Genomic DNA, 24,527 nt, shown 5'->3' on the forward strand with positions numbered 1-24,527 from the left:
TTTCCAGACTTCTTTGCAGGGGAGGCCATATGATACTGTTTTGGTCAATGAAATATAGACACAAGTCTCTATGGAGGCTGTCCCTTCTGGAATAAAGCCTGTGTCAAAAACAAAAGCCAGTTTTCCTTCTTTCTTCTTTCCTGAATGCACAGCAGCCGTGCCGTGGTCATTTGGACATGACTACGGGTGGCAGAGAGGACAGACAAATTGGGTCTGAGTTTTGGACATCCTTGAGAAGCTGCTCCAGCCTCAGCTGCCTAACTCCAGCCATCCTACTAGCCAAGAAAAAGACACCCTCACCTGCTAAGCCCTGAAGTCATTTTTTTTGGAGTTGTTGATGCTAATTTGGAATTAACATAATTAATAGAAACAGTTTGATTTTTATAAATAAAAAATACTGAAAATGCAACATTGAAGTATTGATTTGTGTTTAAATTACCTTAAAATATGACCTTTACACCTAGAGGTTTTCCAAAAATATTGACTGAAAGAAGGAATTAATCATAGTCTTTCTTTTCAAATGTTACTCCTATGAAAAGAGATATAACTGGATGGAAATCCTCACAGCTCATTCTAGTTTTCCAAGAACACTTCATGTACCTTTCTTTACTATGCTTTAACTGAAGAGGTTTTTACTTAGGGACTTGGTGTTTTGTGATTATGCTCTCATATGATAAAAAGTAAATTTAAAAAAAAGAGAATGAATCTGAAATAGAGTGGGTTAGAAGAGATGGGGAATAATGTTACCAGCTAACCTGTAGCTGGGTATAGTCTCAATTCAGTTCTTCCAAGCCCACAGGCCAGAGATAGCCCTGGTGTCCGCCCACCGTTGCAGCAGGTAAGCCTGGAACCCCTGGGGGTCTCCTCAAGGGAAAGGCCTATATCAAAGTCACCCCTTGCATATCTAGCACCTAAATGATTTTAATAAGTGTTTGACAGAGGGTGGTAGGAAGGTTAGGGAGAAAAGAAAAGCATGGACAGAAGGGGTCCTGTTTGAGCCTGAAAAGATCTTAGAAGCTACTTGGAACTGGATCTCTAATTGTCATTTAGCATGATCATCCTTAAAAATCTTGCCAACATATAATTTGATGTTAGACTTGTGGTGCATTCAAGAAAAACATAACAGCAACCATGAAATTTAAAAAGTAAAACTTATCTTTATGTGTTTGAGGGATCCGTAATTAGTCCACAACAAACGTACTAACAGGATATTTCAATTTTCTAGTTACTTCCCTCATACAGTGCAGTTTAGTTAAACACCTCCAACTCCCCTCCCACCGAGCAAACTTCTTCTCACTCAGCCTGTTATAAAGAACCCCTTAGTATCTCTTCCAGCAAGAACATCTTCTTCTTTAAGTTGTTAAGAAAGGGGAAATGGAGCCGATAATCTCATTATGGGATCTCTTTTGTAAAATAGGTGAGCAGAAAATCTATGAATATTCTCATGTCAATAATCTTGCTCTGTAACATCAGCCACATTATTTCATGTCTCAATGCATCTCTTTACATAGCTATAAAATTCAGATTCTAATCGGAATAGGATGTTTTAAAGACTGAAAGGTATTATATAAATCTAAATCTAAAATTGTTTATTAAAAAGCAAATTACAAAATGAAGTACTGTTTAGGATTTACAGCCTTATTCATTGCATGTAAGTAAAAGGTAATATGCTCTGGCTCTTCTTTTTTTTTTTTTTTTTTTTTTTTAATCCTCACCCGAGAATATTTTTCCATTGATTTTTAGAGAGAGTAGAAGAGAGAGGGAAAGACAGAGAGAAATATCAACGTGAGCAAAACACATCGATTGGTTGCCTCCTGCACACGTCCCAACCATGGCCAAGACCGGGGAGGAACCTGCAACCAAGGTACCTGCCTGTGACCAGAATCCGCAGGCTGACGCTCTATCCACTGAGCCATGCTGGCTAGGGCTGTTCTGGCTCTTCTTCCAATTTCATTAAAGAAGATCCTTAGAGTTGCAGAATGTCAGAGCTGGAATGAATCTTCCATTCTAAGACCACTTGAAGGTCCTGATTTGAGAAATTAGTCAACTAAACCCACCCACATTAAATGGCCCCCCAGCATCCCAGTAGTTAAATCCGGAGACAGACTAAAACCTAGGTCTGATGACTCTATTCCATAATGCCTGCTGCAAAATCCACAGTCTTTTTTTACATCTATCTGTCCTTGAACTTGCTAGCACCTGCCCCCTTGTATTATGACACCCTTTGGGATCCACATAGAGACATGTGGCACCACCATCAACATTCCAACGCTAAAGGATAAGAAGCACAATAAAATCTCACAAACTCAGACAGAAGCATTTACTTTCCCTGTGTTAAGCCAATGCAATCCTACATAATAAAAGGCTAATATGCAAATCGACCAAACAGTGAACGACCGGTCGCTATGATGCACACTGACCACCAGGAAGTAGACATTCAATGCAGGAGCTGCCCCCTGGTGGTCAGTGCACTCCCACAGGGGGAGCGCTGCTCAACCAGAAGCCGGGCTCATGGCCAGCAAGTGCCTTTTCCACCTCTGTGGCATCACTAAGCGTCAGTCAGACATCCCCTGAGGGCTGTGGGACATCCCTCGAGGGCTCCCAGATTGCGAGAGGGTGCAGGCTGGGCTGAGGGAATCCCCCAAGTGCACAATTTTTGTGCACCAGGCTTCTAGTCTTTATTTAGAAAGATAGCAGGGCCTTTACCATTTCTTTCACTGAAAACATTGTTAAAAGACTGAGTTTGGAATGATTCTGCAGAAAAAGAGGTCTCGAGGGTCAGATGCTTTGCATGCACAATTATGAAGCTTGAGGGCAAGGGTGCTGTCTGTGAAAGGCAGTGACGAGCGAATGCAACGTCCAGCTCTAGAAAACTCCTTCCGTTAATGGCAGAATGTGTGAACAAGGATGACAGGCTGCGTCCAGGAAAAAGTCAATTCTTTGAACAAAAATTAGAGTGTGACTGGCCCAATTGATGTGCAAGGGTGGGTGAGAGCTAGAGGAGGAAAGAAGCCTTAATTAGTTCTGGGTTTCTTTCCCAGACTCGCACATGGCCTGCTCCTCCTGCAGGGCACACGGCAGGTCCTCCCAGGGAAGCAGTTTCTGCCTTCGCTTGTGCCAGCACTGGAAGTGGGCAAGGTGCTGCCAGAGCAAATGCTCCTCTTGGCAGTGCCTGATCTAAGCCACAAGCCCACTCACCAGGACCACAGCGGCTGCTCTGCCCTCATTACCTGCTCCTGGCCCTGGCCCTGCCCTTGCCCCTGCCCCTGCCGCTGCCCCTGGCCCTGCCCCTGCCCCTGCCGCTGCCCCTGGCCCTGCCCCTGCCCCTGCCCCTGGCCCTGGCCCTGCCCCTGCCCCTGCCCCTGGCCCTGCCCTTGCCCCTGCCCCTGCCCCTGCCCCTGCCCCTGCCCCTGCCCCTGCCCCTGGCCCTGGCCCTGCCCCTGCCGCTGCCCCTGGCCCTGCCCCTGCCCCTGCCCCTGCCCCTGCCCCTGCCCCTGCCCCTGGCCCTGCCCCTGCCCCTGCCCCTGCCCCTGCCCCTGCCGCTGCCCCTGGCCCTGCCCCTGCCCCTGCCCCTGGCCCTGGCCCTGCCCCTGCCCCTGCCCCTGCCCCTGCCCCTGGCCCTGCCCCTGCCCCTGCCCCTGCCCCTGGCCCTGGCCCTGCCCCTGCCCCTGCCCCTGCCCCTGCCCCTGGCCCTGGCCCTGCCCCTGCCCCTGCCCCTGCCCCTGCCCCTGCCGCTGCCCCTGGCCCTGCCCCTGCCCCTGCCCCTGCCCCTGGCCCTGGCCCTGCCCCTGCCCCTGCCCCTGCCCCTGCCCCTGCCCCTGCCCCTGCCCCTGGCCCTGCCCCTGCCCCTGCCCCTGCCCCTGGCCCTGCCCCTGCCCCTGCCCCTGCCCCTGCCCCTGCCCCTGGCCCTGCCCCTGGCCCTGCCCCTGCCCCTGCCCCTGCCCCTGGCCCTGGCCCTGGCCCTGCCGCTGCCCCTGCCCCTGCCCCTGCCCCTGCCCCTGCCCCTGCCCCTGGCCCTGGCCCTGCCCCTGCCCCTGGCCCTGCCCCTGCCCCTGCCCCTGCCCCTGCCCCTGCCCCTGCCCCTGGCCCTGCCCCTGCCCCTGCCCCTGCCCCTGGCCCTGGCCCTGGCCCTGCCGCTGCCCCTGCCCCTGCCCCTGCCCCTGCCCCTGCCCCTGCCCCTGCCCCTGGCCCTGGCCCTGCCCCTGCCCCTGGCCCTGCCCCTGCCCCTGCCCCTGCCCCTGGCCCTGCCCTGGCAGCTCCTTCAGAACATAGTGCTCTTCGGGGAACTGTCACAATTTTTTTTTTTAACTGAAGCAGATTCTATTCAGAAATCACATGGCAAAATGTTAGAAGAAAAAGGATTCTAGGAAATTTTAAAATTTAAGACAGAAAATAATTAATCAGCTTGACGCTAACCTTTCTAACCTCAATCTTTGAATTTTCTCCCTCCTTGAGAACAATCACTTCTGTGCTGCCAAAGGAAATGAGATGTAATTTCTTCTAAGTCATTACTGTGATCTCCATCAAAGAGCAGCAAAGACAGTAATTAGTATTAGTACTCCACATCAAACCACCCTCAAATTGGACAAAGTGTACATTTGTCCTTTGCTGAGGTGAAATGAAGCACTTCTAATTCTTAGAATTCTCCCACAAGTTGCCATCTTTTGGAAGAAGTTTTTGGAACTATTGATTCTTATAGACCTTTTTTGCTGTTAGCATTTTGTCTTTAAAGAAAAACAAAATAAAGTCTTTTTTTAAAATGAACAAGTCGTATCATATTACTTTTAGTGTGAAATCACTATTGGAAAGCATTAAAGCTCAGGGGGACAGGGAAAACATTAGGAACACCACCTTAGTTTCTTGGCAACACTCAGGTCCAGGTATTCATCCAGAAAGCTGTTTGCAATTTCCAGAGTGACTGGGAAAGTCAGTCAATGAGGGTAAAATTCTCGGGTGCAACTGGACACTGGTAATTCAACAAACAGTTTCTGAATAGCAACAGCAGTTCTGGTGTCTGGCATGTAGGTCTGGTAGACCCAGACAAGCAGGGTAACTTGGCAGAGAGTCATCCAGCCACCCAGAACGTGGTCATAGATGTTGGTAAAACTTCACCCAGTTCTGTGGCCCTGTGAGGGTCTCCAGGACAGGGAGCAGAGAAGGGTAGCCAGCCTCCCTGCTTTGGGCAACAGAGCTAAGAGTCCCAGGAGACCAAAGCGGCTAGAGTTCACAGGCCAGAGAAAGAGAGAAGGGAACTGCACAGAGAGAGAACCCCAGCTCTGTAGAGGGCTTCCATAAAAACACAGCAGAGCCTACTGTTAACTTTTTATAGTCACTTTAATCCTTCCAGCCCCAGAAATTGTTTAGTGTCAGTTACCCTACAACTTAAATTTTTCCTATGAATGTGTGGAATTTACAGATCACAGTGGAATTTACCAATCACCACTACTATATTTTCAACTGAAAAATAGCATCTGTGGGCTAATTAAGAGATTCCTGGGCTGGGGTAAGCATCCGTTGTCCATGTTCTGCCAACAAATCAATTTTTTTTCATATAAAATAAAGCAGTTAATACTGATTCATGTTGTCTCACAGGAATGTGGTGTAGGTGACAATATTTTTAAAAAGACATTTTTTTTTTTTAGGAAAAAGCACTGTGGGACTTGATTTGTGCTATCCATTTCAATAGCTACTAAACACACATGACTATTTAAATTTAAGTTAAAGTAAGTAAAATTTTAAAATGTATTTCCTCAATTGCATTTGCTGCATTTCAAGAGCTCAATAGCTACATGTAGTTATAGACTACCATTTTGGACAGCACAGAATACTTCCATCAATGTAAAAGTCCAGTTAAAAAGTGCTGGACTATGTAGTTTTAATATACCCAAGAAATCAATCACATTTAAGGCAGGAGTGGGGTGGAGGGGGTCAATGGGAGGAAAATGGGGGACATCTGTAATACTTTCAACAATAAAGATAAATTAAAAAAATAAAACCTAGTTTTTTTAATTCATCTTATACCAAGGTTTTTATATGTATTAATTTGATCTTGGATTTATTTATAGATTTTGAATAAATAAAAACATTTAGAGATACAACTTTGAGTTTCAAGGGCATCTTATAATAAATTTTTAATTGCCCATCTGCTATACTGAAATAGTTCCAAAGAAGGTACCAATTTAACCTTCTGAGACAGATGTCCTATTCCTATGTTGTCAACGGAAAGGGATCCAACACTCTTCTTGATAGCTAGTTTCAGCAAAAATAAACTCCTTTGCATTTCTTTGCAAATACATGTTTGATTGGACAGTTTCTCAACTCACTTGTCTAGATTTTTTTCTATCCTGAAAGCTCATTTTTCTCCTGAATATGTAGGTGTGCGGACATTTTGAATACATGGATATAGTAACAGCATGTCAAATGAACCCAAATCCCCTTACTTTAGGCAAATGAATTGGAAGAAGAGTCTTTTCCATTCCTATTAAAAGCAGATCTTTTCTCCAAGGCTGTGAAAAGCTATTCCTCTTGCTGCCTATGTAGTTTGAACTGCAAAAGCCATTTGTCACCATATGGATCCCTCCAGGAGATGTCAACTAGAGTAAAGAGGGAAACCTCACCACATGGAGACGCCAGAGCTTTATGGAAAGTAAGGTAGAGTACTTGGGAATTGATTCTAGAAAATGAGCCAAAACCTCGGCATATTCCCCTTCTGAGGATCATAGATCATCCAGCCCACAGCGCTCACTGTGGGTGGCTGGAGACAACTGAGAAGGGGTTCATAATGGAGCCACATGTGACAGCAGAATCCTTTGACTATTCATGCCCAGCTTCCTCAGACCTTGGTAAGAGCAGGCTGAAACCATACTGGGATGGATGATTCTCCAATATTAACATTACTAATCTCCATGGAAACTGTCAGAAAGAGCTCTTACACAGGAATGAGATCTCTGACAAATGCAGAAGAATGTGAGGAGGCAAATGCATCATAAAGTGTGAAAGGATTGAAGTAACTTTGTATGGTCACTCCAACTGGGAGGCTTGAATCAATGAGCAAAGATCACACGTTAAGAATCATTCTTCCCTCTTTTACCCCAAATGTCTTCTCAACATGAGAAAAATTTCATTCTTAAGATAATGTTTCTTCAGTACACCATAGGAAATATAGTTAATAATATTGCAATAACTATGTATGATGCAGGTGGGTACTAGAAATATTGGGTGAATACTTTGTAAAGTCTGACTACCATGCTGTATACCCAAAACTAATAATCCTATATAATAAAAGGCCAGCCACCATAAATGTAACAACCAGAACAACCAGAGACCAGAACCACCATGGCCCCTCGCAGGGCTGGCCCTGCCCCCCAGCAAAGAAAGAGGGAGGCCCAGGCCATCCAAGCCATCACACTCCACATTGGTTGCCTGCAGAGGGAGGCCACTGGTGGCAGGAGAGGGGGAGACAGCGCTGCACAGAAGTCAAGCAGTGGCAGCAGCAGGGGTGGGGCCAGCTGCCTGCAGCCAGGGGAAGGAAAGCCCCGATAGACCCTGATCACAGGCCAGGCCTAGGGACCCTACCCGAGGGGTCCCAGATGGTGAGAGGATGCAGGCTGGGTTGAGGGACCTCCCCGAGTGCACAAATTTTTGTGCACCAGGCCTCTAGTCTATAATAATAAAAGCATAATATGCTAATTAGACCAGACAGTCGAACGACCTTCCAGATGTCATTGCAGACATCCTTCTGGATGAAACTGCTGCAGCGAGGGTCAAGGCAGAGGTGGTTAGGGGCAATGAGGCAGGCAGGCAAGCAGTTAGGGGTGATTAGGCAGGCAGGCAGAGTGGTTAGGGGTGATCAGGCCAGACAGGCAAGCAGTTAGGGGTGATTAGGCAGGCAGCCGAGTGGTTAGGGGCAATGAGGCAGGCAGGCAGAAGTGGTTAGGGGCGAAGAGGCAGGCAAGTGAGTCATTAGGAGCTATCAGGCAGTCAGATGAGTGGTTAGGGGCGATCAGGAGGACAGGCAGAGGTGGTTAGGGGCAATCAGGCAGGCAGGCAGGTGAGCAGTTAGGAGCCAGCGGTCCCAGATTGCAAGAGGGTGCAGGCCGGGCTGAGGGGAACCCCCCCCCCCCCACCATGCATGAATTTCATGCACCGGGCCTCTAGTACAAATAATATTGACTGTAAGCTATAATTGACAAAATAAAAAATAAGTTAAAAATATTTGATTATATCTTAGCTTTTTGCTTAGAAATCATCCCATTACTGAAATCAAGTTCAGTTACCTTTTAAAAAGAAAGCTATTAAGTGTGTTTTTTAAAAGCAACAACATATACTTATAAATACATATAATACATATATACAACATATATTTATAAATACACCTAGAAATGGACCAATAATTACTTTGAGTTTTAGAGATTTTGTTATTCTCAACTAATATCTTGTAAATAGCACTGATTCAACTGTCATGTTTTCATAAATATTTATAGGTTACTTAATATGTCATCATCTAAAATAAATCATGTATTGATATCCTTGAAATGAGTTAGATGAAACACTATGGTAGATCACAGGTCATTAAGATATGTAGCAAAATCTGACTCAAAATGTACTTGATTGAAATAACAGAGGTATCACTTAAAGTCCAGAATTACTAGGTCCAATAAGAAAAAACCTTACTGAGAAATTCTTAGTATGACATAATATTCCCTCAATAAGAATTTTGTAAAGTAAACCTATAGATTTTAATCATAGTTCAGTATATATAGAGGTTAACACAGCTAACGGATACGATAAGCATTTAATAGTTTTCCTGGTTGGAGCATGACCTTGAGGAAGGCCCTTGATTTCCCCATTCTTGAAAAATTGACCCTTAAAGAGAAAGTATAAGGATGTCATAGTAAAGAGATAAGCCTTTTGGAGGTAAATAATGTTCTAAGCAGAGAATCTTCAATAGCATTTATTGACATATTAGAAATAACTTTTGTAAAACAGAGACCAGGAGTTCTGCAGAAGTTCAAGTCCACAGTAACCTGGCCTGTTTTCTTTCACCTGCATACATATCCATATCCAGAACCATCGCTGACCCCTCACGACCCTGTATGCATGGTTTAAGTCAAACAAGATGTGGCATTTTAATGTTATTTTTTGAAAAAACAGCTGATTTACATAGTAATTATCAGAGAATCGACATGAAATCTTACAAATTATTACCTCTTGAAAACGAACAAACAAAACATAGTGTAATGGGAATATTTGCCCGAAGACTTGGGTTCTAATTCCCGTCCTTACAGCAGTGTGACAACAGTGAGTTATGTTAACTAAATGAGACTTCAATACCTTATCTGAAAACTGAGGGGGTTAGAGTTGACTGCCACTAAGATGCCCACAAGAGCCAGAAGCATCTGAAGGTGATAAAGCGACCTGATACTGGGGCTCCTGTTGGGATGCTGAAGACTGAGAAGTGAATAGCGCCTGCCTCCTGGGACCACCGAGCACTAACTCTGCACAACTCTAGTCAATCTTCTTTTCACTTGGTTTCATCAGCACATGAACACAGTAGGGAATCAGAGCAACCACAGTCAGTGGGATGGATGCACTTTTACAGAAAGACAGCACATAAAATAAGTGCTCTGTGTGAGTGGGGATCTTGATGAAATGGTAGAGCTGTAGTGTGGTCAACGAGGCCACGACACAGAGCAGCCGGAAGCTCAGCTTGTAGCCATTTTCCCCTCGGCAGCTCCTGAGGAACATCTCTGAGTTGATTGCAAAGCCCAAGCCAAAGAGGACCCCAAGGTTTCTCACGAGTCCGGCAAAAGGCGTGGTGTCAATGTGGATCCACTCGGGGTTGGCACACCACTTCTTGGCTATGGGCACAGACCACAGCAGGTCAATGTCAAGCAGTCTGAGAAGCAGGTAAAAGCCAAGTGAAAACAGGAAGAGGAAGAGGTTGGTCTTCAGGTATGTGCTCAGGCTGGCCGTTTGGATGCCTGGAGTGTGTTCAAAGGCCTCTGCCACAAGCATGCCTGGGGATTAGAAAGAGACACTGAAGGCGACTATGTGCCCTTGAGCTCCTGGGGAATCATTCCTCCCCGCATTGAAGAATTTAGCTGCTGCCCAGCTGGTGTGACTCAGTGGTTGGGCATCAACCTTTGAACCAGGAGGTTACAGTTCAATTCCCGGTCAGGGCATGTGCCCAGATTGCGGGCTCTATCCCGGGTGTGGGGCATGCAGGAGGCAGATGATCAATGATTCCCTCTCATTATTGATGTTTCTATCTCTCACTCCCTCTCCCTCCCTCTCTGAAATCAATAAAAATATGTTAACAAAAAAAGAATTTAGCTGTAGTTTTCAATGTAAAGGGCTTAGACACCTAGGTTCTATCCATTTTCCAAAGCCTTTCTTAAAGCAGTAACACACACTTGCCCCATGGTCTTTTCGCCATCCATAGTGGGACAGGGGGATCTCTCAGGAATCCACGGCACTGAGTGACAACCCACTTTATAGGCAGAACACTGCTCTAGGTGCTTGCAATTAATGTTTCAATTGCCATAGCCAATTACCTTAGCCTTTGGAAAGCATGTGGGGCTAAATGGCAGAAATTCAATCGTGGTGAATGCTGCTTCGAGAATACAAAGCAGTGGCTAAATGAAGTTTATAGTTATGTAATCATCATTTCAGCTGTTTTCAGAGAGAGAGTGGCATGGTGTGCAGGTTGGAAGCCCATTATTAAGTCCCCCAAACCAAGACACAAGCAGGCTGTCTGAAGTGGTGGTCTGGAAGGTGGACTTAACTCTGGTCACATGTCAGAGAAGCCCATCTCACTAAGAGGTTAACGTTTATACTGTTAGGTGAGAGTCTGCCATTGCACAAGGAGGATTTGAGAGGTGTGTTGAATCACTTAAGCTCCAGGGAAGCATTAAGCATCAGTTTCTTAACAGAATTACCTAGAATGGGGAACTGATCACCAGGAAGAATCTGAGAACATAAAACAAATGACACTAAAGCTTTCAAATGACACAACCAGAGGTAAGGGATCATATTTACCACCAATTACTCCGAGGATAACTTGATGAGGAAAATGCGTTGCTATGAATACTCTGGAGATGCAGACACTGATTTGAATCAACCAAAAAATACTCCAAAAAAATGACCAGGTCAGTCTACGATGGAAGAATAGATACAAGTGTAAGAAGCAAAGAAATTCGATCGCTCATAAAATTAGGGGCTGTGTGACACCAGGTGACCTTTCTCAGAAGAACCATCTGACATAACATCATGATTCTAGAGTCTCGTTTTTCCCAAAATGTTGTTTCCATGTGTTTCATAGGATTTGAAACGCTTTCACAGAGGTTTTTGCATTTATCAATGCATTTATAGTGCTCTATTCTGAGATTTTAATAAATGTTATAAAAGGAAGCCAATTTGACATCCTAATAATTATTTTAATGGAGTGGGATAATTAAAGTTAGGAGAATTGCTAATATCAGAATGATCAAGAATGAATTATAGATATATGTCTACTTATCATATGTGCTTCCTCTTTACTCTCTCTCAACCTTTCTTTGCTTGAAGAAAACTCACTGGAAAGACGTCTGCCACTCTGATGAAAAGCACATCAACATTTTATCAAGGGCAAGTTTTCAGTGGGTTTAATTTCAGACTCTCAAAGAAGTCCTGATTCCTTGGTTTTTGAGATACAGAAAATAAGAAACAAGGGAATTGACCTATAGGCTATATAGTTTGTGTTAGAAACAACAAGGTAGGCCCTGGCTGGGTAGTTCAGTTGGTTAGAGTGTCATCCCAATACTCCAAGATTGTGGTTCAATCCCTAGTCAGGGCACATACAAGAATCATAATGAATGCATACATAACTGAAACAACAAATCGATGTTTCTCTCCCCCTCCCTCTCTCTCAAAAATCAATAAATATAAATAAAATGAAAAGAAACAAGGTACAAAAACTTATAAAAATATTAAAATCCAAGCAATGTTCATTATTTTAATAAAAAAAGAATTAGCAATATTGAATTCTAAGAATTTTGGGGCTTCTCAATGATTTGTTACTGATAATCAGACCAAATTTTGGTTATTGAAAGACTAGGAATAGAGGGAAATGAGTCTTCCAAAGAGGAAGTAAGCAGGAGGTATCTATATGAAAGAAGAATAAATAAAGATTTGGTAATATTAAGGTAAGGAGTAGGCACTAAATAAATTTTGATGGATGAAGGAATGTTGCAGTTATAAAAATTGAAAAAGAGTTATGGGAGTTAAAAAAAAAAAACAACACAAGCAAATATTTTCCAGGTTTGGAAATTGGAGGAAGAAATAAGCTATAAGAAGGTGAGCCTTTTTTTAGATTCCTAGTTTGAGAAATAGTCTATGGTCAGGAAATGCTAATTTCTTTAAATTAAACAACTCTCTACTGTTGTTTTGGCTAATGGATACATTAAGGCATGCAGGTCACAGTCTCATTAGAATAAACTTTAAATATGCTCAAATTACTTTAGCTATTTCTTTCTTATATTATCCAATACTACTCTAAAAAGTGGATGGCTCTTGGAAATTTTTTATTTTAAAAGAACTTTTATATATGGTATATGTTATCATATTTTAAAAACCAATTAACAAACAAATTTTATCTCTGATAGCCTAATAATTTATGATTAAAGTGGTGCTCCAAATTGTAATAATGATAAATTATTTCAGAAAAGAAGAGAAGAAAACAGCTTAATTCCTACAAAAATTTTGAGTAATCTTACATTAAAGTTCTAGGCGTTTTTAAACATTACAAATCTACTAACATGAAATCTACTAACATTCAAATTTAAGTTTGCCTCTAGAATGTTTTTAGTCACAAAGGTTGCAAAGTCTTTAAAGCTAGAATTTGTTATTGCTGTCAAAGAACATTGGCTTGTCAAAGAAAGAAGTATAATTATACTAAATTAACTGATGCATTCAAGGGGAATGATGATTCTCAAAATTTCTAGTTAATCTTAAAGCAAGAGAATGTACATGCAAAATTATTTCTTACATAATTTTAGATGACTTACTTATGAGCTACCAGAGTGATTATTATATTAGAGAAACCCAAAGCATATTTAGCAAATCATTAATCAATTAAATATTTCCAACCCTATTATGTGGCAAAGCTGTGAACTAATTAGGACATTATCTTAAAGCACAATATTAATTTTTCTATTCATTTGCTATTTTGGGTTATGATAAAATAGAATAAGCACATTTCAACCACTAAAAGTATACTAAAATGAATTTTTAAGAAGACATTCCATATTCAAAGCTGTTACATTCCCATGCTACAGAAACTGGAGCAAAGCTGACCTGTGCAGAGTGGTAGATGACTTATCCATCCAACTGACAGTGTTGCTCAGTGCAGCTGTTACCATGACGTACCAGACACACGATGAGCCCATTGCATGACCAGATGGACTTCCTGCAAAAGCAAAGTTGTTGGTCCATTTGAAAGGGAGTTAACAGAGTATCAGTATCAGAAATGGATGGTAGAAGGGCATATTAGCCATGAAAATTACAAATAACTCAGAAAGAATCCACAGGGCACAGGCTCTATGTAATATTTAAACATAGGTAGAAATAAAGAAAATTGAGCCAAATTGAGCCTCAAAATACTACTTCAAACATTTTTTCCAGATTTTTCAAATTCATCAAATTCCAGAAATTAAAATGTTCAAGGCTAATTAAGAACTCAAGGTGCTGTACCAAAATCTGCCATATCTCTACTCATTGTTTATATCTAATTGTTTTTCATTGATGATAAAAATAAAGTACCTGTATTGGATCTTAAATCAGTTTATGTTCCTGGTGTTGGAAAGTCAAGCATCTAAAGGATATCATTGCTATGTCTGATTTAGCAATTGACTGCTGTGCACTAGCAGCTATTTCTATGTCTATTCTGTGGCCAGCAGCTCCATGGAAGTCTTTGTTATGAAATGGAAGAGAAGCTGTAAAGAGAGCATCAATATTGGCAGAAGAAGCCTGAAGACTTCCTACTCCTATAATGTCTTTCCCATGAATCTTGATATTTTTTAAAAATCACTTTACTTTGATATTCTCCCTGAGTCTTAACCAGTGGAGATTCATTCAGGTTAAACACCAGTCTCTTCTTCAAAAAACACTGAATTAAACAAAGACCAATCTATTTCTTGTAGATCTATTTATTTCAAATCTATTTCTTATGCAGGAATTTTCAGAGCCTTTATATCCTTAGAGTTGTAGATCTCTAAGGAGTGACCATAGGATGCAATATATCTTTCTTTCTTCTCCCCACCCCCTCACCCCAGAAAATATCCCACATGCTGGGAAGTGCTGGGATAAAACAAAGTAGCATTTCAATGGTCTCAAAGGTTATCTATCCATCCATCCATCCATCCATCCATCCATCCCACACTGGTTTCACAAAGATAAAATACACACCATCCCCATCATGATTGAACACAGTCTACTGAGGGAGCCAGATATATAAAGAATTAATTATAGTAATATAACAGAACTTACACATTCACTATATTCAGGGTTGGTTTCAATGGATGTCAATATTAATTTTCTGATATATGCCAAACTATAGTGAGGTATAATATAACACAGTCTTATAAGTTAAACCAGTAACATGTAATTTCCTTTTATATATTTCAAAAAATCTTTTTATAGTCCTAAACTCAACTTCTCTGGTAAAGATTTTACACACATACAGTGTCTTATTTATAATAAAAAAAGGAAGTGGCCCAGAAAGTCTACTTACATACTAAATATACAAGAAAAAAAGAAATCATTCTAAGATCAGAGATCTTAACTGGCAATAGTAATATGGGAAGTCCTTACCTTTCTTACAGAAAACTTGTCTATGTCTATTCTTTCCTCATTCATGGGATTTTCAGTATACCTATAGTAACTTTGAAAGTTACTCAGTAGTAGATAAATCAATATTTCTAGAATTTTAATATAGTTCTTTGGTAATTTGTTCTAGCTTTTTTGTTTGTTTTAGTATTATTCCATTCTTCCAAAAAATAAATTCCAAATATAAAATTACTTAAGGAGTATTCTCCAAACTTACCATTTTACAAATAACACAATGAAATTTGATTGTTCATAAAACTTCTTTTCTCATTAGCAATTTTTATGCTTATGAACTTTTAGCATCCTCCCTCATGATATTTTCTTTAATTCCCTATATGATATCATACACTTATTAGATGATCATCATACATAATGACTCTGTTGGAATATCTTTAGTAACTTGTGGTTGCTATAATTGCTTACCTGGACCTGTTTCACAGGTAGTGGGAAACTGTTCAAGGCATGGACTTGAGCGATTTGGGTAAATCTGAGTTTCTTGGATCCACCAGTAAGGCCGATGACCAAATAATATCCTGTATTTGAAGAAATATAAATATGCATATAGTTAAATACACAACAAGTACTTAATTGGAAACATCCTATTTTCTCCTACAAAAATATTCAGTCAGAGGGCTGATGAGGAAAGCTCATGATTAAGAATCTTTGAAAGAACTTGGGTTCTGGTCTATCTCTCATTATAGAGGATGACACAGTCATATGCAGTTAGTTTTCAATATAAACAGGGACATTTCTTCCTTTCAGGGGAAGTCCTGCAGGTGCTTGGGGTACTTAGATTGGGAATATCAAAGGGGTCCCTGGAATCACCAGTCTGTTCAGTATGGGTGCTGCTCATTTAACTAACTTCTTGGCTAATCACAGCATATGTGTTACAGGGCTTTGGCATTTACTTATAAATCAGTATACATTAGCATATAAATGTACATTTGTATGTACGTATACATTTCTATGGCTTTTGTAAGTTCTATTTATGAATCTGTGTTTCAAGTTAACTGGTATTTTGAGAGTTTTCCAAGTAAAACTACACACATCTAAAATGTGACCATTAAGCCAAAGCTACAAAGTTAAGAATACACTTTAGGAAAAATGAAACAAAACAGAAGCCTTACCATTTAAAAATGAGATTGAACCAATCCCCAATGACTGCTACCCATATCATCTTAGTTCCAACTGTCTGATTAAGTTGAAACCAAAGTGGAAAATAAATAGAAAAGATATTCCGGGGATCTCCAACATTGGACATAAAATTTAGAAAATTGTAGTAAGCTCGGTAGTCCTTCTGCAAATGCTGAATAATGAGTACTCCATTCCTATGAAGGAAATCCATCTTGAAAGAGAGGCAATTCTAAACAGCAATTGGAGCTGCAGTGCTCCGAGTCCCACCATTTTTATACAGTACCCCAGTGGCGTGTCTAGCCATTACTGCAACATGTGACTGGCCATCTGTGGAAAGGGCACGTCGGTCCTTGTCTGCTGAAAAGCTCATCTGTTTATAAGTTTAATTGGAGCCAAAGAGGTGAAGTACATGCTGATCTGTGACAAGTCAAGGGGAAATTTGGGTAGAGATACAATGAATTTCTTATGCAACCTCCCTTTTGTGTGAACAGTTGGATTGTGTTTGCTTGAAATTTTTTGCACAGTTCATTTCCTTCAAGGGCAGAGACATTAGCAATTTCTATGCTTGGCTAGAAGACTATGCAGATAATTACTGCATGTCAAATAGCCCTTAAAGCCATGCATTTTAATTTAAAATAGAATGTGCCTCTTTGACTATTTTATTGGGTCTTAGAGGAAAACAAATGAGCAAATATCTGGGCATGAAACATTTATGTGATATGACATATTATTTTCTTATTGAAGACTTAAATGAAAATTTTTTTATTTTTCTTTATTAGCAAAGAAAGTGCTATGATATATAAATCCAACAGTGAAGGAAATACATGGAATGTATGAAATCTAGAAGGAAATGTGTTGCTTTTTAATTACAAGGCAAGAAAGCAGAGATGGAGGCCACTTTGCTGAAAGAACTGTGTTAGGGTTGAGTCATTATTGACTAGAGAATACAATTGAGAACACTGGGGAGTGCTCATGTGAGAGAAAGACAGAAATAGACTCAAAAGGCTTTGGACCAATCAGGAGAATGATTTGTTGAAAGCAGAATGTTCAGTACAATTGCAGGGGACACACCAAAACAAACATGAAGATGGGGAATAAACAGAAGGACAGCTCAAAGAGAACTTTGGGTCCCAGTCAGAAATGAGATGGTGGGTGTAGAGAGCTAAATACATCTGTGAAGGTGCCCGTGAAAGCTGTGAAGCCCCACCAGGAGGCAGAGGGAGGAGGCAGTAACCATACTGACCATTCAGGTTGTTGTCTTTGCTATCCACAGCCTCTTTCTCTAGGAACTCTTCACGTGCTATAAATATCACTTTGGACTTCTCCTGGAGTCGTGCCCCATCATTTTACAACACCACTGTTAGAAGGGATCCAGTGTCTCTCAGTACCTTTCCAGGCTCTGTTGCTCCCAGAAGAAATGCTTTGACTACCATTAACCTCTTTTTTAAAGTTTATCTTTATTGCTGAAAGTACTACAGATGTTCCCTTTTATTCCCCATTGACCCCTGATAGCCTCACCTGTCCTCTGCCACCGGCCTTCACCACACTGTGGTCTGAGTGCATGGGTTATGCATATATGCACATAGGTTCTTTGGTAAATCTCTCCTCACCCACCCACCCACTCTCCTTCCCTCTGAGATTCATCAGTCTATTCCACGCTTCTATGTCTCTGGATCTATTTTGTTCATTATTTTATTTTGTTCATTGGATTCCACATATGAGTGAGATCATACCATTAAACTCTTCAGAGTGATTTTTTTTAAATGCCATACCTTTGTCTTACCCTAGACAAACTACATTTCTAGTGATGGGACTCAGTCACTGGTGTTTTAAAAATACATTCCAAGTGATTACAATGTGCAGTCAGGGTTAAGAATCAACATGATGAAGAAATTCATACTCTACCTGTTTTCCTTTCAGCTTAAGCCCCTTCCCCTGCCAAAGGTCAACCTGAAAGAAGCTTCCATGACATTTAATATGTAAATTATTGGATATAACAGGATCTTCCTATTAAATTTTATTTTTTGGCCTTAAATGATTTATCTTGTCAGAGAATCTACCTCTAGAATAAAAGAGGAACCTAAGTCTAATGAGAAATTATACAGCTGGCGATAGTTTGTATAGAAATTTGGTAATGTGGGGCCAGAAGAGGAGATGCAGTGGTGACCACTGGAATGCACTCCTCTTAAAACATGGCATGGTGATGGCCACCTTCTCCCCTGAGTTTTCTGCAATGCTGGCCTGGAAAAAGCTTAAGATACAGCCTGGTTTCTGTGGATGAAAAGTCTGGTTTGACAGTCAAAAAGTGAGGTTGCAAACAGCACCATGTCATTTTTCAGAAAGTGACTTTATATGGCCGCCAGGAAATGAAGATTAATCTCCGTCCACGATGAGAGCCTCAGCAGTCTCCTTTATCATCCTTATCATTTCAGCAGGAGGATAACCAGGAAGTAGTCAGCCAGCACTGGCTTTCCCCCACATTTTGCTCCTCCCCAGGCAGCCCATGAATTACACCCACTCTCGGTTCTCCCACTAGTGTGCTAATCTGATTTGAATGACGTATGTGTTGGGGTAAAATTAATTGTGCTGAAAACTTAGTTGTGCATTAGAATGTCTTGCGTTCATGCATTTTCCAATTATTTAAAATACTCTACCTTAATATCCTTTAAAAATACTCTATCATATTATTTTATTTTAACTCCATAGTGGTTCAGCAATCTTCCTTTTAGTGATAAGGACATGGACAAGTAATCTTCCCCAGGTCATTTCTTTAGTGCAGCCACCCCTGTTTGGAGACTAAATTTTATTTCCAGAGCAATGCTTCTTCCTAGTCTAGGCTGTATCCAGGTTACCTAAGGCCAACATTGGTGAGATTTAAACCAGCTGCAAAATGAATAATAGTTGATGCTATAACCAGCTTGTTTCAAATGCTTTCAACTATCTAGACCTCCAATTCAACTGTATCATCATTTCGACTCTAAGGCTTTTCTGTGTAGTCTTGTGAATCAGGTAACACATAGGCACATCTGGCCGGATCACTAGAACTTTGTAGCTATAATCACCACTTTGAACTTTGCTGGATGACTTATCCCATGCTTGGACAGCAGGGATACCATTGTAATGGGAGCTCAGTGGTTACTGTTACCTTCCCAGTCTCTGACATCTTCCCTGGGGGAAATCCCAAGTGGCACTAAGCTGGGCACCTCAAAGCTTGAGGGTGACTCTAATTCCCATCCTCTTCTGTTGACCCTGGGACCTAACAGACATTTTCTTCTCTGGAAACAGTCAACTATGGAAATAAACGAAGGCCCCCCAAATGAGAACAAACAGAGGCTATTTATTTTGAGCTTGCTATAGTAAGATTTGGCCACTGTCATTTCCATTTGACAGACTCAGAAGCAGGCAGAGGAATAGGAAAGCTCCATAGTAAACACAAGGAAGGCCTCAGGTCTGCTTTGGTTATAGGTTATGGGCACGGGCAAGTAGGAGCTGATTAATTAGAAACAGAGCATCTTATGTGATTGGCTAGGATGCATATTTGGCTCTCTCTGGTTGGTCCTTAGTTGGAAGCAGGGACAAAAAATATAGTGAAACTGGTAGTCTGGACCAAGTCCTGACCATTCTGGATAGATTGCTTCAGAGGTTGTGAATCAGAGTTCCAGTGTCATACTTGGTCTGACTTGTCCATTTGTATATTCAATCTCTCACAAGACAAATTGAGTAACCATATGTCAGAAGTAGTTTGTGGGGCATCCCATTAAGAAACAAGGGGATCCCTTGTCTATCCCATGATTCTATAATTCTTATTATAATTCTCAATTCCATTGAGTTAAAATGAGGGCATATAGTTGGCTTACCAAAGAAGAATCAATTTATTCAGGCATATCACTACTCTAGCTGAGGTTTTAACCTTGACTAATCAGAGTCTATACTACTGCCTTTTGATTTGCATATTCAGGTTCTATAATTTCCACAATCTCTTTGATGAGCCATAAGAAAGAACATTACTTCCCTTTATTCTTTTTCTATGAAGTATTTGAGCTACATATTTCATAAAATTCATTTTCTTCAGAAATGTCTTGTCCTCACATCAGGGTGTGAAGGATATCAAATACCTTTTGTCTTACAATTAAAAATTCAACTTCATGCTCATTCAATACTTCAGAGTCTGTGGACTGTGATGAAGTTGGCTGCACATGAGCTTTTCATCTTAGATAGTTAATTTAGAAAGATTGTCTCCCAAGGACTATTAGGTTCTGTAGGCTAAATATAATTGACCAAAGCAATAGCACCTTGATTTCTTTTGCCTTTTAACAGGATCTGCCATCTATTTGTTCCCCATAGCTCATCATTTCTAGTCTTTTCACATCTTAGCTTATGTGCACTTCCTCAGAGATGCCTTCTCTGATCAGCATCCTCGCCATTCCTCTAACAGTGTTTTCTCTGAAACACTTATTTTAGGGGGTTGTGTTAGTCTACTAGGGTTGACATACAAAGTACCTTACTGGGTGGTTTAAACAATAGAAATATGTTTTCTCACAATTCTGGAGGCTACATGTTTCAGAGCAAGGTGTCAGCAGAGTTGGTTTCTTCTGAGACCTCTCTGCTTGGCTCATAAATGACCGTCTTTTCCCTGTGTCCTCACGTGGCCCTCCTTTTGGATGGATGTGTCCTAGTCTCTTATAATGACACCGATCTTATTAGGTTAAGGTCCACCCTAATGACTTCACTTTAACTTAGTTACCTCTTTAAAGGCCCTATCTCCAGTCATATTCTGAGATACTGAGGGTTAGGACTTCAAGATGTGATTTTTGAGGATGAAATTCAACTCGTAACAAGAATTTAATTATAATTTGTAATTGTACGTTTTCTTTTTAATCTATGTGTTTACGCTCTCTTTCCTGCACCACAGTACAAGCTCCATAAAATTAAGAATGATGTTTGCTTTGTGTCCCAGCTCCAGCACAATCCTGGGCACAGGCCCATGCAGGGGCTGGTTTCCTATGAAGCTAGTGAAATTTGAACAGGCCCCTGGCATGGCAGGCTATTGCTGGGATGTGCTGGGAGTTGTAGAGCATATTAATAATTTGATATTCCTTTTATTAAAGAGAGGCCTTAACAATAAAGGAGCTTTATATTCCATAAAACCTGGGCCCACGTAGGTATTCAATAAATGAACTAGTGATCAAAACTTGATGTGAGTGCTGTGTTATACAGAGTCTTTGTTTTTAAAAAACATGCTTGTTATTTAATTAATCTAAACTCAGATGTGTTTTCCCACAGAGATAATGTTACAAAGTGGTCAAAAAGATTATTATTTTTTTTAATTTCCCAACTTAATCATTTTTTCTTTATTTTATTTATTTTTCCCATCATTACTTATTCCCCCTATACCCTCTTTCACCTCCACCTACCCCTTCCCCCCCAACCGCAATCACCACACTGTTGTTCATGACCATGAGTTCTTTCTCTTTTTTTTCTTTTTTGCTCAATCCCTTCACCCCCCCAGAGCTGTCTGCCTGTTCTCTATCATAATTAAAATGGCAAGCAAAATAGAGGAAAAATATTTTTTTAAGGTGAAGACAATTATATACAATATTTATATAAGAAATATATATCCTATATAATAAAAGGATAATATGCAAATTGACCCTAACAGCAGAATGACTGGGAACAACCGGTCACTATGAAGTGCACTGACCACCAGGGGGCAGACGCTCAATGCAGGAGCTGCCCCCTCGTGGTCAGTGCACTTCTGCTCAGCCAGAAGCTGGCTCATAGCTGGCCAGTGCAGCAGTGGTGGCAGGAGCCTCTCCCACCTTTGCGGCAGCACTAAGGATGTCTGACTAATGGCTTAGGCCAGCTCCCATGGTCAGACATCCCCCGAGGGCCCCCAGGCTACCAGAGGGATGTCTGACTGCCAGCTCAAGCCCAACCCCTCAGGGAGCCGGCCTAAGCTGACAGGTTGACATCCCCCAAGGGGTCCCAGACTGTGAGAGGGTCAGGCCGGGCTGAGGGACCCCCCCACACCCGAGTGCACAAATTTTTGTGCACTGGGCCTCATATATATATATATATATATATATATATATATATATATATTTATTTATTTATTTATGTTTAAGGAGAATAGGAGAATACACATAAGCTAATTTTTTAAGGTTACTTATAAAGGAAAGAAGGGAATAGAGTAGAGGGCATGGGAAAAAGCAGGCTTCTTTAAATATACCTGTTTTCTTGATTTGACTTTGAAATCATGTAAATATTTTACATAATTATGTATTAAATTTAAAAAGCAATTTATGCAAAATTTAAAAAGTGAGACAAATGATAAATCTAAAAATAATGCTTACTTGACCCACCATACTTGTGAACTATTCACTTCCAGCTCTTCAGCACTTGTATGTGTTTTATGATTTTGTTCCTGTGGGAAATCTCTTTCTAAGTATTTCCTTATTCCTCCTGAGTTTGCAGTCTGTTACCAGAGTTGCTTGGGGTGGAAATGCTTATCCTATGAAGGCCATGGCAGGAGGAAGATGCAGGAGGTTGGTTCCTTTTGGTACTAACATAATCTTTCAGAAGAGTTTTTTCCTCTAATAACAGAATCTGTCTAACAAGCTGGATCATTCCAAAGTCAAGGTTGTTAGAGTTCAAAGTCTCTCCCAAATCGCTTCACCAAATGATGGAGCAAAGCCACGTCTAAGCTGCAAAGGTCAGGATTCAAATGTGGGTGGATCTACCTCTGTCCCCCTTTGAGGTTGTCTTTCTCAATGTGTGGTCTATGGAGCACCTACGCGCAGAATCCCAGGTCCACTCCAGATCACAGAGTCAGAGTCTGCGGGAAAATGGTCCAGAAATGTGCGTTTTAGTAAGCTTCCTACGTGGTTCTCACGCATATCAAATTTTAAAAGCTCCATTTTAATTATCTCTCCCTTGATACAAGGTGTCATACGCCTGTGCACCCTGTTGACCCTTCCTTATACTACTTTATCGCTTTCTACTGTAAGGCATTGTTTCCATCAGTTACTTTTTTGGGCTCTGTACTATCCACTCTTTCCCATGGCTGCTTGGTGTGTTCTTGTATTCCCCCTTTTAGAATCTCCTTTCCATTCTCCTCTTTAATCTAAGATCCATAATAAACACAAAAACATTATCTATAATTAACATTAGTTATTCTTATTTTGCCAAATAGTTTGTAAAAGTGAAGTTGATCTTCAACGGTGAGATCCCTGATCAGAATGGAAGTAGGGCAAAGTGATAAAATTTCAGTCTTATACACCATTCTTCTGTTGCTTCTCCTTTACTCTCTGACATCTCTGTTTCTTCCTCCCACTCTCCCTTTTCTCTCTTCTTCTTCCTCTTTCTCTCCCGGCTCCTTCTCTCCATCCTAGCCTCCCCCTTTCTCACACGAAATACTTAATCTAAATATTTGAATTGCTCAAAAACTTCAACCTTCTCCTATAGCCTGAGAGCAAAGACAATTCCAAGAGAGCAGAGCCAACTGGAATTGTTCATGGTTGTGTCTCAGAATCAAGCCAGATGCCCTCCACATAATGAGAGTCTTCAGAAAATTGCACAGCCAGCCACCATTTCCTTCAGGGTCAATACCTTTTCTTCCTGCTGTTGTAGATGTCTGTATTTGATTTCTCCATGTTCTGTTCAATGACTAGAACTCTGCTCTGCCAGTAAAAGCACTTTTAAGTAAAAATCTTTAAAAGTATGTGCTTTGGGGTCTCGTATTAGCCAAATCTCTTCCAATCATTAGGCCAGGAATCCATAACTTGAATCTGACTAATTTAGAAGTCATCCAACTTCTTAACTTCCATATGCAGAATGTTAGTACATGTGCAGATTTCTTGGAAGAAAGGCAGAGCTTTCACAAGATTCTCAGTGAAATCCTGATCTGAACAAGTTAAGTATAGCATAAGGCATCCACTGTTCACAGTTCCTACATTCAGGATCCCTTCATTTCCTCAGTTTCTTTAGAATTATCTTCAGTGGTCTAATCCCCCCAGTATAATTTGCTTTTCTTGATGACTTAATTATACACACACACACACACACACACACACACACACACACACACACACTGAGTGGCCAGATTATTATGACCACCCCATCAAGTACTTCGTTGGGCCACCTTTTGCCTTCAATACTGAGGCGATTCTTCTTGGCATTGACTCCACAAAATGTTGAAAGGTGATGCGAGGAATCTGACACCATGCCTGATGAATAGCACTGTCCAGTTCTGTGAGATTTGGTGGTTTGTGGAACCAGCTGCCTGATGGCTTTTAACTTCGTCCCACAAATGCTCAATTGGATTGAGATCTGGTGATTGTGGGGGCCACCTAAGCAAGGTAAAGTCTCCCTCATGTTCTTGAAACCACTCCTGCACAATACGAGCACCGGGGCATGGCACATTGTCTTGTTGGAAGATAATGCATTATCTCCATTAGGATATGCCATCAACATGATAGGATGAAGTTGACCAGCAACGATACTTAGGTATGTTGTGCTATTTAGACGTT

The 24,527-nt window shown here is 41.2% G+C and overlaps 1 protein-coding gene across 2 annotated transcripts; it reads right to left on the reverse strand.

The window, feature by feature from the left end:
• Positions 1-8,937: 8,937 nt before the first annotated feature.
• On the reverse strand, positions 8,938-16,256 carry G6PC2 (glucose-6-phosphatase catalytic subunit 2). Of its 2 annotated transcripts, none has more exons than XM_059704206.1 (5): positions 15,993-16,256; positions 15,289-15,398; positions 13,336-13,447; positions 11,041-11,156; positions 8,938-9,860 (listed from the first exon to the last, which is right to left on the reverse strand). In XM_059704206.1, exons 1-5 carry the CDS (start codon positions 16,208-16,210, stop codon positions 9,508-9,510), a joined length of 909 nt encoding a protein of 302 aa, XP_059560189.1. In that variant the 5' UTR covers positions 16,211-16,256; the 3' UTR covers positions 8,938-9,507. The 2 variants fall into 2 exon arrangements, with proteins under 2 accessions (XP_059560189.1, XP_059560188.1); XM_059704205.1 differs by having other exon boundaries at positions 8,938-10,019; positions 15,993-16,254.
• Positions 16,257-24,527: the final 8,271 nt, after the last annotated feature.

The sequence above is a fragment of the Myotis daubentonii genome, chromosome 7 (assembly GCF_963259705.1).
Source record: "Myotis daubentonii chromosome 7, mMyoDau2.1, whole genome shotgun sequence".
NCBI classification, from domain to species: domain Eukaryota; kingdom Metazoa; phylum Chordata; class Mammalia; order Chiroptera; family Vespertilionidae; genus Myotis; species Myotis daubentonii.

Bases quoted from the DNA above. Each gene is read 5' to 3' on its own strand.
- G6PC2 (XM_059704205.1), bottom strand. From the start codon at position 16,210: ATGGATTTCCTTCATAGGAATGGAGTACTCATTATTCAGCATTTGCAG. The intron at 13,448-15,288 runs GTAAGCAATTAT...TTGCTTTTGCAG, and splicing joins TACCTGTGAAACAGGTCCAG to GAAGTCCATCTGGTCATGCA. The intron at 11,157-13,335 runs GTCAGCTTTGCT...CTTCCATCGTAG, and splicing joins TCATCTACCACTCTGCACAG to ACTGACCTGGTCATTTTTTT.